We start from the raw sequence: 18,227 nt of genomic DNA, 5'->3' as shown, positions 1-18,227 counted from the left end.
CTCTTCTTTCAATACTATTTTTAATGTTTCCCTTGGAAGAAGCTGACGTTCCAGATGGAGACCCAGTGCAGGAGGCAGCTGTAATAAAAGGCTGCTACCTGGCCTCAGGAAGCAAAGATCAGACCATCCGAATCTGGAGTTGTGCTAAAGGCAGAGGTAAGTCCATTGGATCTTTCTAGTAGAAATACACTCATCCCTCATTTAACAAGTACTCACTAAAACAAGCAATGCATATACTTGTGACTGTTCACTATCCGAGTGAACTTCTCCCCGCTCATACTAGCCGGCCGCGGGGTCCCTGGCTGGGGCACGGGGAGACCCGCAGCCCCGTGGCTGGAGCTAAGCCCATCCCAGGGTCCCTGGCCAGGGGGCAGGAGATGCTCAGTTCCTCCCGCCTGATCCCAGCACTCCCCCTGCCCTCCTGTGCACCCCCCAGCCCACAGCTTCCCATGCATCCCCCCACCAACCCGCTCTCAACACCCACCCTGTACCCTTCCGAACCTCCCTGCCTGCTTCACCCCCTGCCCCACTTCTGCTGTAGCTGGGAGGAACAAGCCACCACCTCCTCCACTGGAGCTGCCTTCAGGTTTTAACCTTCTCTCCCACTCATGGCCCCAAACTGCCCCCAGCCTTTAACCCTCTCCAAACAACACCCCCTCCCCCGGCCAAACCCAAGTTTCACTTAACTTTCCAAAGCAGTGCCACCTGCTGCCACTCCTTCGTTGAGTTTGGAGCACTAGGAACCAATCAGATACTTTTACATGTATTTTAATGGTAATTTAATGTCCCTCTTACGAGTTTTCGCCTATGAGCAGAAAGTTGAGAACCAATGGTGCTTGTATAGTGAGGGATGAGTGTAATGTCAGTGTATGAGGAATAAATATACATGTTAATAGTGTCCAGATGTTCCAATATTGTGAGGGCCCCATTTTGCTATAATATGCTGCACTGCTAGTGTGCCAAATCCCCACTTTTTATTGCCAGCCTAGATACTTACTTCCCTAGGCTGGAGCAAGAGGTGGAAGGGAGACCCTTCACCACACCACAGAACCGGTTTTACTGGAAGCAAAGTATTGACCAGTTCTCGGGAATGGTGGCTCTGACCATCGTTGAGGGATTCCAAGAATTAAATCTGAAGTGCGGAGGACTCCTTTCTGATGACCCCTCACAGTACATTGTAGATTTTGAAAGCAACAGGGTGAACACTGGCATGCTGTGAAATTGTTTAAAAACTAGTTGAAAGGACCCATGGGAATGCACTTGAGGCATTAGTCTGAGGCTTCATGTTATCATCTGACCATCAGCTTCTCATAGGACTGTCTTGTGCAGAGTGGCCAGGTTCTAACTGATCTCTTGGTTCTGTAGGGATGATCACCTTGAAGTTGCCCACATTGAAGAGAAGAAGTGGAGGTGCTGACCCTGCTGTTAAAGAGCGCATTTGGCTTACTGTTCACTGGCCTTGTGGCCATCCTACAGAGATTGTATCCAGCTGCTTTGGGTGAGCAGAATTTACTAGCTAGGACATGTTCTACAGATTTGAATGTTCTAGTTACTAGCCAGAAAAAAGCATTGAGTAGGAAACCCTGCCCCCTCTGTGCTGGGGTTAAAAAGACACCTCTGATATTGGAATTAGTACAGGGACAGGATTTTAGCTTTATTGCATGGGGTTAACTTTTATAAGACTGCAACGTCCATTTCCAGGGACTTGTCCAAGGATCTTACTCTATATATCACTGTTAATGATACTGAAGGTGTTTGTCCATCACATCCCTGAGGGAGAAAGCCATATGACCCACCCTGACTTTGATTTGACATGAGTTGGTAGGTGTATATGTGTGTATACAGCTCTTCCTTGTGCAGAGGGAAAATAGAGTGTGCACTTTTTCTTTCACAGAGGAGAACTGCTGCTGTGGGATTTGAGCCAATCTGGGAAACGCAAGTGGACGCTTCTGGGATCATCTTCAGAAGGGCAAAATCACACAAGGATTGTGTTCAATTTGTGTTCAGTGCGGGCACATGAGAGACAGCTTCTGCTTTCCATTTCGATGGACAGGGATGTAAGAACAACTTCTCCTCTTGCCGTAGTACAGCAATATCTGAGGCCATTCACTTAAGCTAAACCCAAATATCCCAAATTCTGCTCCTGAGAATTGGCTGAGCTGGAGCAGGTTGTATATATTGATTTATGAACTTGGACTTTTATTACAACAACTTTCCCTCTTCTGGGCTTGAGGGAGAAATGTTTAACAGTGACACATGTCCATTTCTTTTTATTAAGTAACCATTGCCCAAGATAGAACCAGGTGGAGGAGCCTTGTGTATGACGTATGCTCCACTTGGGGTTCACGGGTTTAACTAATATATTGCTCTCTTTGTTTTACCAAAACCCGGTTTCCCTGTTAAATTCACATATGTTAGTTCTGTAATATGTGGCTTATCAAGCCTAGGTCATTTTAAAATGCAGTTTTGATGTGCGCCTTTCTTAAAGGAGTTAAAATAATTTTTGGAGAAGGACCATACAATGAGTGAATTTATCCATGTGGCCTACTCACCTTTTAATGAAACAAAAAGCAGTCAAGTAGCACTTCAAAGACTAGCAAAATGGTTTATTAGGTGAGCTTTCGTGGGACAGACCCACTTCTTCAGACCGTAGCCAGACCAGAACAGATTCAATATTTAAGGCACAGAGAACCAAAAACAGTAAGCAAGGAGGACAAATCAGAAAAAGATAATCAAGGTGAGCAAATCAGAGAGTGGAGGGGTTGGGGGGAGGGTCAAGAAGTAGATTGAGCCAAGTATGCAGATGAGCCCCTATAGTGACTCAGAAAGTTCCCATCACGATTTGGTACCACACTGTACCGAAAACCTACTGATCGCTATACTTATCTACACCCTTCTAGTTTCCATCCTGCACACGTGACTAGATCCATTGTTTACAGTCAAGCTCTTAGGTACAATCACATTTGCTCTGATCCAACTGACAGAGACCAAAAACTACAAGAACTTTACCAAATATTCATAAACCTGAATTACCCACCAGGAGAAGTAAAAAAATCGACAGGGCCAGACGAACACCCAGAGACCAGCTATTCCAAGATTGGCCCAAAAAAGCCAAGAACAGAACACCACTGGTCATCACCTACAGCCCCCAACTCAGACCACTGCAACGAATTATTAAAGACCTACAGCCTATCCTTAATCAGGATGCCACATTCCAGAAGGCCCTGGGTGACATGCTTGTTCTCTCCTACAGACAACCTCCCAACCTCATGAGGATCCTCACTAACAGCCACAGTCTATACCCCAGGAATACCAGTCCTGGAACCTTTCCCTGCAACAAAGCCCGCTGCCAGCTTTGTCCACATATCTTCCTTGGAAATACCATCACTGGACCTAACCAGGTTACTCTCAGAATCACGGCCACTTTCTCATGCTCCTCTACTAACATCATATGTGCCGCCATGTGCCAACGATGCCCAGATGCTTTGTATATTGGACAGACTTCTAACTCCCTTAGACAAGGGGTCAATGGGTACAAAACAGACATCAAAACACTCCAGATCCACAAACCAGTTAGTCAACATTTTAATGGAATGGGGCATTCTGTCAATGACCTCAAGGTATGTGTGTTACTGAAGAAGAATTATCGCACCATTCTGGAAAGGGAAACAGCCAAGCTGGCTTTTATATTCAAATTCAGCACATTAACACATGGTTTAAATCGTGATGGGAAATTTCTGAGTCACTATAGGGGCTCATCTGCATACTTGGCTCAATCTAATTCTTGACCCCCCACCCCTCCACTCTCTGATTTGCTCACCTTGATTATCTTTTTCTGATTTGTCCTCCTTGCTTACTGTTTTTGGTTCTCTGTGCCTTAAATATTGAGTCTGTTCTGGTCTGGCTACGGTCTGAAGAAGTGGGTCTGTCCCACGAAAGCTCACCTAATAAACTATTTTGCTAGTCTTTAAAGTGCTACTTTTGTTTTGATAGTGTACAAACTAGCACGGCTTCCTCTCTTACCTTTTAATGAGTGTGCCGTTCTCCCACATGATACAGAGATGTGCATATGTTGTGTGATCCTTGGGCGGGGAAACCAGACATTCTTTATCAAGTCTGGAATTTAATCTTTTCAGCATGTCTTGCTCATGTTCTTTTCATTGCCATTATGTTACTACACCTTCACTGTTTTGTTTCCCAACTTTCTCCAGGTAAAGTGCTGGGACCTGACAACATTAGATTGCTGTTGGACTCTGCCCTCTCTCGGGGGCTTTGTTTATAGCCTGGCCTTCTCCCCTGTGGACACAGGCTGTCTTGCCATAGGTGTTGGGGACAGCATGATCCGAGTGTGGAACACATTGTCTATGAGCAATACTTACGATGTGAAAACATTCTGGCAGGGCATCAAGTCCAAGGTCACAGCTGTGAGTAGATTTCCCGTTCACTTTTCTCTTGCGTTTTGTGCTTTACTGTTTGTCACTGATGGGGAGTTGCACCGATAGTCTCCGTGCGCGGTCCAGCAAGGACACCTGCTTTACACTTCCTGGCCTGACCTACCACCTCTCTCGAGCAGAGACCCACATCTTATTTCCTCCTGATCAGGGATTTTAAGGCTGCCTAGCTCCCTGCCTCCATTGTGTTATCCCTAGTAAGCTAGACAGCACAGAAAGAGTAGTATGTAGGCTTTTGTTTGTTCCTGAGCGTTCTGACCATTATGTGGCCTGCAGTTATTAGCTATCCCGCAATTGAGCATGTTTATTGGCAAGGTAAAAGCTGTTACAGAGAAACATATTTCAACAATAAAAGGACCTGTGTGTGTGTGGGGCTAGAAAGCTTGCAAGAGGTTATCCTTAGCTACAACCTGGGAAATAGCACAGTGGTTTGAGTATTGGCCTGCTAAACCCAGGGTTGTGAGTTCAATTGCTGAGGTGGCCATTTAGGGATTGGGGCAAATAGATGTCAGAGATGGTGCTTGGTCCTGCCAAGAGGGTAGGGGCCTAGACTAGATGGCCTCACAAGGTCCCTTCCAGTTCTAGCAGATGTGTATCTCCAATTATATGGTTTGGTTTGGTTTGGTTTGGTTTGGTCTTAACCTCAGGTTCTGGTAGGTGTTAGTCCATCAAAACCCACCAATGGGTTTGCTCCATGGTTATGAGTTCAAGTATCTTAAATCGAGAACCAGGGCAGAGGCAGGGCAGATCAGCCACTTCTTTATATATTTCTTGGCCTGTAGCAGCTAATCAGCAGATAATGCCCCTCTTCTTGGGTTATAGCTTCAAAAGACTGGATTTTTGCATAACCCGAGTTGCGGAATTTTCGTTAATATCTCCATGGTGAATCCTCAGGAAATCTGCTTCACACTTACTATCCCAAAAGTCCATATTTATCTGTTTCATTTTCAGTGTAGGCTTTTGAACTCCCAGGTGTCTCATCTGTCACATTGCCCAACAAGAGGTTACATACAATCTTGGCCCACAATAATAATAATCAATGTAATATGGTCTTTCAAGTTGATTGTCCTAAATTGCCCATATCTGTCACACTTACTCATTTATGCCTCCCGTCTGGAAAGTGTTTTATCCAGTTAATACTCACCTAAGGTGAGTATATTGTTGATGTTCTCACATGTATTGGACTCATTTGCAGGCAGCACAGAATTCCTGACTCTGATGCAGGCACAGTTTGCCTGTGTGACATGTAGGGAAAAACAGTCGAAGGTCCATTTATATAGCATAATATTTCTGGCCAGTTTTTCCCATTCTCATCTTCCAGTTCTGTCTCCAGGTTTTCCTTTGTCATTCTGCTTTGAAGGCACATGTGATAGCATGTATAGTTCAACCATATCTTAGTAAAAGGTACCTGCTCTGTGCAAGTGTTAGTCACTCATAACAAGATGATGGTAGCTGTTTTCAGTAGAAACTGCTTTTGCCACGCCTCCGGTTCTGTTTCTTTTGACCCACAATAACTGGTGATGAAGCCTTGAATATTCTAAACAGTGGATCAACTGAAGTGTCTAGCTGGTGGGCTTTGTAGCAAGGGGCTTACCTACTAAGGACAATACTAGTTTACCAATTTCAAGTTTCCTCCCCCCCGCCCTTAGTTAATCCCTGGCAAAATTGCACTGGCAATCAGAATTAGCTATGTGCCTGTATGGATGGTTGGTTGGTTGACCTTTTTATTACTGTTTTTCATGCAGTTATCCTGGCATCCATCTAAAGAAGGCTGCTTAGCCTTTGGAACAGATGATGGAAAGGTTGGCGTGTACGACACCTACTCCAGCAAGTACGAAACTTGTTTTCATGTTGATGGTGTTTTGATGAAAAAACTTTAATAATGGGAATAATGAAACCTTAAGTACATGGCAGTTTGATGTGACACTTTAACTTCTTATTCTGATGCTTCTAATGATTTTCCATTGCATTCATTCAAAAGCATTAAGCAAAGATCACCAGCATCACTGTCAGCGCCTTACCCACTTTACTTACATTGCCATTCTTCTCTGATGCTGTGTCCTTTTGGTTAGGCAGCCTGTTGCTCAGAGAGGAGGATTAAATTGCATGTAGCCAGAGGTCATCATTTGCTGGATTTGGGGGGTGTCCATCTGCTTTGCAGAGTAGCTCCAATAGCCCAACCAAATATTACATAACTGTGGAGCTCCGGCATAGCAAATTTCAGCCAGAAGAACTTTCCAGGGAGCTATGAGAGTGCTAATTTTTTGACTCATAGAAAAGTCCTGCTATAATTTTGACTGTAGCAAGTAGCATACCAGAGGATGCAATTGTGAGCTGTGCTGTGCGTGCCTTTCTGGTTTTTGGCCTATTGAATTGGTGCTTCTCAATTTTCACCCATGGCCATTGGGCTTTGAGCTTTCTGTGTATCAGAGAGGTCTCTGGGGATGTTCAGTCCACCTCTCTGGCATCTGATTTGTTTTGCTTTTCCCTGCTCCTCTCCCTGTCCAGCATCAAAAATAAGCCGCCTCAGATCTCCAGCTCCTATCACAAGAAGACTGTATACACGTTAGCCTGGGGACCTCCGACTCCCCCGCTCTCTTTTGGTGAGTTTTGGAACAATACTATAGCAAAGGAATAGTCTTTATACTTGCAGAGGATGTGGCTACTGTGGAGATAGTACGTCAGTCCTCCTGCTGAGTGGGTGTACATTGGGTATGTTGGAGACTTTTTAATGGATTAATTCTCAAGAATGAACCAATAGTGGCATATGCACATAGACTCTGCAGTTGTTATTGAGGATCAAATCTGGGACCTGTTCCTGCCAACTTGAATCACCTGAGCTGGAAGAACAACTGAGTTGATATTCATCAAATAAGCTCCTAATTTTTCTCAGAGCCAGCAAGTAGATACCCAGGGACAGTCAGTGTGTTAGAAGGAGGGTACTTTTAGTATTAAAGGTGGCCCTTTTAATGGTTTGTAGCTGGAGAGTCTCTTACTACCAAACCACATGTGACTCTGTAAATCAGAGGTTGTGTTTTTGCTGGGAGCATTGAGGCTTGTGTAGGACAAGGTTGTATTTAGCTTTTATGTGTGTTGTACAGGAGGTGATGGTGACAGGCCCTCTGTAACATTGTACAGCTGCGCAGGAGAAGGTATTGTCTTACAACACAACCCTTGGAAGCTTAGCGAAGAAGCAAATGACATCAATAAAGTCATCCGAGACACTAACTCAGTCAAGGTGAGCATAATTTTTTTTATGGGTCATAGAATACAAATGACTTGCATGGTAACATTCGTTCCTTCTGATTTTCCATTTCTGTCATGCTAATGAGCCTATAGCAAATGAAATAAAGCATCTGAAATCTTCAATCTTCCTACATGTACTTCAGAGACATTTAAAGCAGCTAAATACATATTTTCTCCTTGAAGGAGTGTTTTTATTAAGGTAAAACTGCAGTTCTCTGGCAATAAAGCTGACACCAATTGCTTTTCTGATTTTTGTAGTTTATTTACCTGAGAACATTCATCTGAAATTAAATGTATCTTATTTTCAGAGAAGTTCTGGGCTTGCTGTAAAACTAATGCTTGTTCTTATAGCTCTTTTCATCTTCAAAGCACTTGTGGTTTTTAATTAATATCCCAATGCCCCTGTGAAGCTAGCACACAGGTATCCTTGGCACCATTCTACAGGTGAGGAAACAAAGGCAAAACAATTGAAGCCCAGCACTGGGGTTAAAACCAGAAGGTTTTAATTCTAGGTCCCGTACTCAGGCCACACCTACGTCTCATTTTTGCATTCGACTTCCTTGTACACTGAGGAAAAGGTTTGCAGAGGCGCAAATGGCAATTAGGGTTTTAACATCTGAAAATCTTAGGTGAGATCACATAAAGAATGAATATAGGTCAGCCACCTGAGAACTCAACGTGCTCCTAGTCCTAAACCCAGAATGTTGCACATATTAGATCATTACCTTTGGGTGCAGTTCATTCAAAAAAAAAATTAAGTAGTGAAATGCTGTTGGTAGAAAGTTACTAAGTGCTACGGAGAAGTCCATCTCAAACTGTTCTGCAGCTGGAGCACAGTAAGCTGTGATCAGACTTGGGAAGAAGATTGGTTAATCATGCCTTGGCAAATCAAAGAATTAAACACAGTGGGCTAGTCCACCCGAATAGAAATCAGCAGAGCTCCATTGACTGCTTTGAGCTTTGGCGACACACGTCATTTTGAGGTTCTGGTTGAGTGTTTCTGACCAAAATCCTCAGAGATAAAATAAGGGAAATCCATGTCTAACAACAAGTGTCTTACATTGAAAATTGCCAATGATGTAGGTAAGGGTGGGATGAATTGTAGATAGGTAAATTCTTCATCAGTTCAAAATAGAAGTTATGAGTTTGTTCACAAAGGCTGTGACTTTCAATGGGGTTAGGTGCCCAGATCCCATGGGCTCCCAGAGAAAATTCCTCTGAGGTTTTTATAACCCCAAGTTACCCTTTCCTACTGTAGTTAGTCCTGCTGTAAATAGAATTTGTTTTGTAATCACTCACCCATGCATCTCTAGAGCCACACTACAGTGGAAGATTGACCCACTCAGGGTTTATCTTCCAGGGTTTCATTTCACGCATGTCGATCCCTGCACTCCTTGTGAGAGGCAAGGAATAAGAAAGGTCAACTTTCTGCCCTGTGGACAAACATGGAAGTCGACCACAGATAAATTTTAGTTATGCAATTGATGTAGCTAAAATTGTGTATCAGTGGTCGACTTCTTTGTCTAATGTAGACATAGCCTCTGGTTACACAATGTGCTCTGGAATTCAGTCAGTCTTTTTACACACTTTGTCTTTTTCTAATTGCAAACTCCTAGTCTGTTTACTGCTTTAATTCTCTTGCATTTATGAAAGGAAAGTGTTTAAAGTTTGCAGTAGTTACTGCTAACAGTTTTTTGTTTTTTTTGTTCCCCACCCTTTGGTACATTTTCTTTTGTTAGCACAAATTACCTGCACGCACTGAGATCAGCTGGAAACCAGATGGCAAAATCTTGGCTCTCGGTAATGAAGATGGGTATGTTTTCTTTAAAATCTAGGTTAATGCTAATGTCATATGCAGTCAACAGCTGATCAAGGGAATTCATCTAGAATTAGCATAATGACTGTTCCGATTTATCTGACCTTCAGCCCTGTCAGGGTGTTTGAGGGAGGAGGAATTTCTTGTTCTCATGTCAATGAACAGTTTTCCCGGAGATGGGTACTTACAACATGGCATTGCCAATGCACCTCAGTCCTGACTGGTGGTAATCTTAACCATCACAGACTTGGGCCTTTCATGAGTGCACATAACTCATCATGCTGCTGTTGTCTACAAGTGACCAATAAAACTTAAGATGCCTATTTTTTTACCTGTGAGGTAAAACAGGATTTCAACCAACTTTATGGAGGTGAAAATCTCATCAATTTCTTGAACCACTGCAACCCACATTTTTTCATTATACCCTGTTAATGTGCAATAATAAAACAGAATACTCGGGTTAGGGTTCAGACAGATATCCTTTAGCAAATCCCAGTTTTCACTAACCTGTAAAATTCTCAGGTGTGTTGTTATTTTTTTTAATTTCAGATCAATTGAAATATTTCAGGCTCCTAACTTGAAACTGCTCTGCACTATCCAGCAACATCACAAATTGATTAATGCTATTCGCTGGCATCATGAGCACGGGACCCAGCCAGAGCTGAGTTACATGGTAGCATCAGGCTCGATCAATGCCATCATTTATGTGCATAACCTAAAGAGTGTCATAGGTAACTGCCGGAGCTGATACTTTCGGATATTACAGGAAGTGATTTCCCCCCCACCTCCCAATTCAGTATTTTGTTTTCCTTACACTCTTGGGGGGCTTTGTTACTGTGTTTCACATCTTGGCTCTTCAGGGTTGATTGTTTTCGTCCTTTTCCTCACCCTTTGAAAAATAATTGTTTTGGGTACCATTCCTATGTTGGCTTCCCCAAACAGCAGGGCTTGGAACTGTTGACAAGGGTTGCATGCACAACCCCTGGATGTAGAGAAGCATCTTATATCTCATGGGGTGTCCTATCCAAAGAGCAGAATTAGGGAGTTAGCAACAAGGCTCCAATGTGAAGCAGTACACTCTTCTGATAGTAGGAGGGCTCGCTTGTTTCAGTTGTCAGAAAAAGTTGCCTGTTGCTCATGTCTTGAAATGTGGGGGGGTGGGAGGTGTAGAGAAATATCAAATTGTAAAATGTCAGCTTAAAAAGAGTTTGCATATTTCACAGTGCTGTGAATTTTCAATGTGTATGTAGTGTGAGGAAAAACTTCAGATGCGATATGCAGAGAATCCCAAAGAGGGGAACAAGTGATTTAGTGTGATCATATATTACAGATGCAAGCAATGGTAGGCAACTTTATTTTGCTTAGAAAAGTCCTTTGTGTGCACCCTTTCTCAAAACTCTTGACTGAGGTAAGAATAAATAATAAATAAATAAAACTAGCTAATAAGATGGCATGCTGCATAAGGTATAAATTGCATGGTTGGACACAATAAACCACGCTTTCAGTACACAGGGTACAAGTGCACGTGCAACAGTCCACCTACATATATATGTGCAGTTTAGTCTACTGTTTTGCTCAGACAGAGAAAGGAATGCCCCAGGGTTCCTTGCCAACTGCTAATGTGGCCTAATATGACAAGTTCTGTTCCATTGGAGCAACTTGTCCTCCCAGCCTTGTCTGACCTCCATTGCTTGTTTTCAGAGAGCTCTTCAAAAACTCCTGTGACGATAACAGAGCCCTTTCGTACTCTGGTGGGGCACACAGCTAAAATCACCAGTCTGGCTTGGAGCCCACACCATGAGGGGAGATTAGCATCTGCTTGCTATGATGGCACAGCACAGGTATGGTTGGGGGGCATGTATTACTACATTTCTTTTGCCTTTAAATCGTCCTTCCATTGCAATTTTTTTTTAAACAGAGTTGACAACAGAGGATGTAGGAATGACTGCTTTGCCAGATAAATAGTAAAATTGAAAATTTCTCTGTAATAGAAATCTGCCTAAAAGAACAGCATGATTTTTTCCCCAATTATTTTTATCAATATCCATTTCCAAACTGTAGCCACCTCCTGCTTTTACAGAATGAGATGATGCCATTACTGTAAGTGTAGCTGGTGGGAATGCAGGAGTCTGCAGGGTAAAATGGTGAATTGATAGACTCCTTTGCTTCTTTAGCAGCACCAGAGGTGAATGTTGTGGAGAGAGTAAATATGGAAGCGTTATTTACCCCTTCCCATAACACACAGACCGTGGTCACCCAATGAAAAAAAACTAATAGGTTGCAGGTTTGAAACAAACATTAAGTATTTCTTCACACGGTTCAGAGTCAACCTGTGGACTTTGTTGCCAGAGGATGTTGTGAAGAATAAAACTTAAAGGGGGTTCAAAAGAGAATTAAATATATTCATTGGGGATAGGTCCATCAATGGCTGTTGGCTAAGATATGGTCCTGGATGCAAACCTGCAGTCTGGACATCCCTAACTTATGATTGTGAGGAACTCGGACTGGATGATAGGGAATGAATCACTTGCTACTTGTTGGGGTTTTTTTCTGTTTTCTCTAGAGCATCAGGCACCAAAAACTGTTGGATACTGAGTTAAAGGAACCATTGGTCTGACTCAGTGCCTGTGTCCATAATCGCATTCCTCTTTCGAAAGAGGCGTGCAAATGAAAGAAATGGAAAATGCAAATGAGGCACAGATTTATGTATCTGGTACCTCATTTGCATGTTCTTTTGAAACAATACGCAAATGAGGCACCGGATATGTAAATGTGCATGTCATTTGCATTTTGATTTCCCTTATTTGCATGCCTCCTTTCGAAAGAGGAATTTAAGTGTAAACACAGTATGTTTGTGTTTCGCTGCAGGAGAAAGTGAAACAGTAAAGATAGTAGGGACTTCCTGACTATGTGTCTGGCACTGAAATATTTGTGTAAAATGAAAATGCAGAGAACTGCACTGAACATTGAGGAAAGAATAGAACTGATTGACAATTGGAATTTCCATTCCACAAGAAATACCGATATTTTAACATTTTGTATTCTTTGTAAGCTGAGACAAAAAGTGAAAATACCAAAATTTTTAATGAAGTGAAGAGTTCTAATGATGCTGGCTGGGAAATGTAGAAACTAGAAAATTCAATACTCCACAATCAGAATATTTCAGTTCAATATGTTAAACCAAACTGAAACATTTATGTTTGGCTTGAATCAATATTAATCTTGTTTTCGTGAGCTGCTGTTGTGTCTTTTGGGGAATTATAGTTCCAATGCCTTATGCACTTAGCTCATCTTTGGTGCACTGCCTGGCTGAAGTATATCTCCCATAATGCATCATGGCAGTTCAGCCAGAGGGGAGACTGCTGTCAATTCATGTTAAATGTCAAAGTTAAACCAATTTTTTTTTTTTTGTTTCTGTCAACCCCAAATGAAATATTATGTTTAAATTTTCAAACATTTCTGGCAAGACCTGTTTGTTTTTGTCATGAGAAATGTTAATTAACTAAATGGGAATTGCACTTTCCAGTGGGGAAAAAATGTTCATTGGATAGTTCCAAACCAGCTTTGTAGAAGTTATGCAGTGGAAATGAGAACTCAGCACTGTCGTCTTATTGACCAGTACTGCACAGCTAACTCTTCAGAAAGTATTCACGCTGTGTCAATTCTGCAATAAGAAAATAACCATCACAATGGCTTAAAGATCAACTAAAAAATTTTAAGTGCCCATGTGACGAACAAAAATTTTGCTTACAGATATTCCTATTTTAGAGTACCATATTTGAACATAATCTCGTATTCACTAAATTTTTGGGTTTGTAGAGAAAACGCCAACACACACATTCTGATTTAGACATAGGTGATTACATCTTTCAACAGACAGATTCCTTGCCTGGCAGCAAGGTAATGGGGTTTCAAATAATTTTTTTTTAAATATGTTTGCCATGTAGTCTGATCGTCTACATGGTAACGGAGAGATAGCCCTGTTAGTCTATATACTATCAAAACAATGAAGCAGTCCAGTAGCACTTTACAGACTAAAAAAATAATTTATTAGGTGGTGAGCTTTCGTGGGATAGAGCCAGTCCTTCAGATCATAGGCCCACTTCTTCAGACCATGGCTATCTCATGAAAGCTCATCTACACAGTATGTGAGTTTGCATTGTGTATGACAGAAGCTTTGTATGTAAATTTCAAAACACATCAGCTGTGTACACTACCTCCCTACTTCAAAGGGAGGATGGTAAGTAGGGTGTTGGGAGTTTATTAATGAAGTGCTGCTGTGTATATGCAGCACTTCATTAAGCAAATTCCCCACCCCCCGCCGCCCTTTCCCCTTGGCATTTCCAAAGTGTTAAACTTTGAAGTGCCAGCTCGTGTGTAGCCGCAGCTTACCCGCCAGTACTTCGAAGTACCTGGGCAACTTCGAAGTCCCCTGGGCACTTTGAAGTACCAGAGGGTGAACCGTGGCTACACGCGAGCCAGCACTTCACAGTTTAACACTTGAGTTGCGGGGGGGGGGGGGGCAGGATTTGCTTAATGAAGTGCTGCATATGCACTGCAGTATTTCATTAATAAACTGCCAACACCCTACTTACTGTGCTCCCCTCAAAGTAGGGAGGTAGCGTAGACAGCCCATCCAGTTTCAAATCTGCAAAGCTTTGCTTAGAGAAAGAGAGTGATATCTCTAACAAATGAGGTCTCTGAATTTGCCATCCAGTCGTCTGAAGGTTGTATAAGTTTTTACACTGAAACTCATTAGATGAGTGTGTTTTGAATCATTAAACTCAGTCATTTAATCCCACTAGAGAACTCAACTCAAGGGTTTATTCAGGGAGTCTTTTCATATCTGTTAATGGATATTTTGAGGTACAGTGTTTCTGGGCAGTGCTTAGCAATTGCTCTGTTAATTCTAAGTGACTGACTGCATTTCAGTAATGGTGAACAGATCCGCAGGCTTACTTCATTGGCTCTTTTGGAATCTTCAGGATGAAAGATGTTACATAACTGTACAGTTGTTATCTGTTGCAACAAAAGGGACTATTCAGCATCTGTGTGTACATATTGGATTTGGGTTACTGGTTCTTGAAACAGACTACAGTACACTGCTTTAGAGACCTCTCAATGTAAAGGTGCTGGAGGTGGATGAAGATAATGCAGAACATTAGAGGACTACGAGACTTGTTTAGCTGTTTGGTTTCTATGAAAAAAACTTTTGTTTTCAGGTGTGGGATGTTCTGAAGGAGGATCCTCTGTTTAATTATCGAGGGCACCGGGGTCGGCTGCTGTGCATTCAGTGGTCACCAGTGGATCCAGATTCAGTTTATACAGGAGCAGATGATTTTTGTGTTCATAAATGGCTACCTTCAAAGCAGGAGTACACCCGGCCCCCTCAAGGTTAGTATATCTGAACAGAGGATTCTGTCCGGGGGGTGGGGTGCGGCAGATGTGGGTTGCAGAAATAGCAGCAATTAAATCGTGGTAATGTTAGCTCTAAATTCAACACTGTCCTTTAGTGGTTAGGCAGAACCTCAGGCTGAGTATTAGATGAGACCTCCAGTGTTGTAGCCAAAATGGGAATTCTGCTTTCCAGAGGTGATATGCTAGTATCTGGGCAGATTGCTCTCTCCCATAGACATAATTATTGCAATCTTTTCTAGGCAAAAAGAGCATAGACCTGGAGAAAAAAAGGAGCTTACAACTCAAACCCAAAGCTAAGAAGAAGAAAAAGCCAATGGGCAAGGTTCCAGCAAAGCAGGATGTGAGCAACACAGTGAATGGAGGAGAGATTGTTGACAGTTTATTAGATGAAAATGGAATCTCAGACCATGAGGTGGAGAAGGAATCGCAGGAGTTTTCTGATAAGATCTGTCTGGAAGGTAATTAGCAGTCCCAAGATTCTCTTAATTAAGAGGCTTAGTAGTCTGGAGTTCTAAATTGAGATCATTGTCATGGACCAGATTCTTGGACCTGCCTGGTACTGCTGATAAATAGGGGGATGACTTTATGCCACATTCCTGCCCTTTCCCAGTGACTCTGGAATTAGGCAGGTGCTGGTTCATCCTTTGGCCAAACTTCTAGCATAATTTCTCAAAATCACTGATTTCAGTAAATCCTTCAAAGTACAAAAAGTTAAACTTGTACTGGAAACAAAAATGTTCAGCCAGACACTGACTGCTCTTAAACCTTGACTGCATCTTTTAATGTCTTGGATTTGTCCATAGCTGCTTGTTTCTTTCCTTCATTTCATCTTACAGTTTCCAAGGAGGTCCAAAGGACGTGTTCTGTGTCTGACCTGCCAAAATCTTTCACGAACCATAAAACCACTCCTGTGAGAAGGGATCACCCTAAAGAGAAACCAGGTTAGTACATTTCATGCACAAATGTCATGGCACAGGTTTTGTTTAAGGGACCAGACAGCCACCACACATTGAGAGAAGCTTCCCATAGTAATGATACATGAGCTAAGTAGTGTCTGAGAGAGAGAGCTTTTAGGAACTGTTTTTATCATGTTAGTTCAAACTATTTTTGATTTAACCAATCTGCCAAGCAGGAAAAAATGACTGTTTTGAGTGGCATATGAATGTCTAAGTACTTACAGCTGCTATCTTCACTATAAACCGTAAGTTAGAAAAGCTTATGGTTTTTGCATAGTGATCCATAGTCATAAGGGAGAATTACCTTAACAGAGATGCCTATAACTCTTAAACAGACATAGCATCTATAGCACCATAAGTTTCCATCTCTTACAATGTATTGTGTGTTTTGTTTCTTTTTGTGGGAGGGTGAGCCATGTTTAATGGCTAGTGATGGAAATGTGCAACAGGGACTAAAATGTGACTAACTTCATTTCAGTCCCTGATGCTTCTGCGAAGAGGAGAAAACCTCGAGCTATTCTTCCTATCAGCACATCTATGGACCAGAGGTCAAAAGATGAATTGCATCAAGACTGCTTGATACTAGCTACGTGTCTAAGATCCAAAGGTACAGAAAACAAGTTGCACTGAGAGCTGCAGTTTTGTCTTCCTATTGAGCTAAGGCATCTCCTTCACACCACCCCAGAGGCGTTTTGGCTAAGATTTTTCACAAGTATGTACCTAAAACAGGGCTTCTGGATCCCTGTCCAGGCACCTACACATGGCTTTCAGAGATTGACGTTAGGTATGTTGTCTTGTGAAAATCAGCCATTACATAGGCATGAGTGAACAAATCTTGTTTTACCTTTCCTGTAATACTTCCTTGTCCTGTCATTATGGCAGCTGTTTGGAACTGGGGGATCGGAATACCCTGACCGGTACCAAGCATGTTCTGTTCTGGGGTCTAAACAGAGCAAGTGGGATAAAACTTTAGGCCTATAGGCATGAAAAATCCTTACTTTGGCTTTCCCTCTTAGCAGTCTAGTCTGTGGTATATTCCAGATTTTAATATATTTTGGTTATTCCTTGGGGTATGAGAACATGTCTGTGTTCCTTCAGTGATTTCTTTAGAAGCAAAGGACATAAAGAAAAGTACTAACTGAACTTACAGTTGGATAAATATGCTTACTGCAATCTTATGGTCCTTTATATCAGATCTAAAAGTGGTGTGTACAAAATATCTAACTGATTCTCCCATACACAACAGGAAACAGAAGCTTTCTGCTACGTAGATATTTTTAAAAGTAAAGTGGAATGTAGTTATACAATGGATTTAAAGATCTCTTTCTCCATTCCCTGGTTGTCATATAGATTTCATGCCCACATTCTCTCTCCTTTTTTCTGGTAGGCCCAAATGAGGGTTTGGCACAAGGCACTCAGGATCATGTTCATCTGGGGATGTTTACAGATAGAGCTACACTGTACAGGATGATGGAGGTGGAAGGTATGTGGAGTAATGAATCTAGTTTGAATTATGTCTGCATGTTTCCATTATCCTCTCCATAGGGAGAGAAACATGAGTCTTGTTTAATTTGTGAGTTTAACACCCATTGAGATGAGGGTGCAGGAGCAGTAGCAGGACAGACACAATGCCTGGATGAAGGCACTGTGCTTGCTAAAATGCACCCCTTGAGCGCTGAACTCACTTTCTTTGGGCATGTGACTCTAGTACACTCAAGCTGGGAGCCGACCAAGGGGTATGTTTGTTTCAAACAGGAAAAAACCACTTGGAGAATGGGCACTCAGAGTTGTTTCAGCAGCTCATGTTGTGGAAGGGAGACATGAAGGGCATTCTCCAGTCAGCTGCTGAGCGGGGCGAGCTGACGGACCAGCTGGTAGCAATCTCACCCATGGGTATGTTTGTTCTGCGACCATGCAAGCAAATGGGGTAAGCTGTTAAGGGTATCTTAGTGATGGCTGTGCAGGACCTGAAGCAAGTCTTGTCTGAAACACTATTGCTAATAATACCTGGATACGAAACAGATAGGCATCCCCATAGACCACCTCTGGGGTTGAAGGAGGAGAGAAGAACAACTAGTGATTCCTTTTGGGTTCCCAAACACGGCTATCATTGACGTCTCAGAACAGAAACAAATACTCCTCTGACATGGGATGGTCCTTTCAGTCACTTGATTTTTGCTTAAATAAACTTCTATGTTCTGATCCTGGTACTCTAGTCCCTTGGTCACTTCCAAACCTTTTCCCTGTCCCACTGCATAAATGACTCCATTCAGCACAGTGAGCCATACTAAGACAGAAAATGGGGTATGTGTAGAAGTCACACGTTTCAGAAGTCAGTTT

General features: G+C 42.3%; 1 protein-coding gene across 1 annotated transcript in view; it reads left to right on the top strand.

Moving 5' to 3' along the window:
• The window catches only part of GEMIN5 (gem nuclear organelle associated protein 5), a 45,034-nt gene that overhangs the window by 8,192 nt on the left and 18,615 nt on the right, over positions 1–18,227 (top strand). Inside the window, exons 5-20 of the mRNA XM_075009300.1 lie at positions 40–156; positions 1,366–1,498; positions 1,895–2,057; positions 4,212–4,424; positions 6,197–6,282; positions 6,960–7,054; positions 7,553–7,689; positions 9,437–9,510; positions 10,063–10,244; positions 11,215–11,354; positions 14,736–14,907; positions 15,171–15,389; positions 15,768–15,872; positions 16,366–16,494; positions 17,275–17,370; positions 17,643–17,780. Of these exons, the coding sequence (XP_074865401.1) occupies positions 40–156; positions 1,366–1,498; positions 1,895–2,057; positions 4,212–4,424; positions 6,197–6,282; positions 6,960–7,054; positions 7,553–7,689; positions 9,437–9,510; positions 10,063–10,244; positions 11,215–11,354; positions 14,736–14,907; positions 15,171–15,389; positions 15,768–15,872; positions 16,366–16,494; positions 17,275–17,370; positions 17,643–17,780 (2,199 nt within the window). The remainder of the gene's footprint in view (positions 1–39; positions 157–1,365; positions 1,499–1,894; positions 2,058–4,211; positions 4,425–6,196; positions 6,283–6,959; positions 7,055–7,552; positions 7,690–9,436; positions 9,511–10,062; positions 10,245–11,214; positions 11,355–14,735; positions 14,908–15,170; positions 15,390–15,767; positions 15,873–16,365; positions 16,495–17,274; positions 17,371–17,642; positions 17,781–18,227) is intronic.

Source organism: Carettochelys insculpta, chromosome 15 (assembly GCF_033958435.1).
Source record: "Carettochelys insculpta isolate YL-2023 chromosome 15, ASM3395843v1, whole genome shotgun sequence".
NCBI lineage: Eukaryota > Metazoa > Chordata > Testudines > Carettochelyidae > Carettochelys > Carettochelys insculpta.
This window is presented reverse-complemented; position numbering and strand designations above follow the sequence as displayed.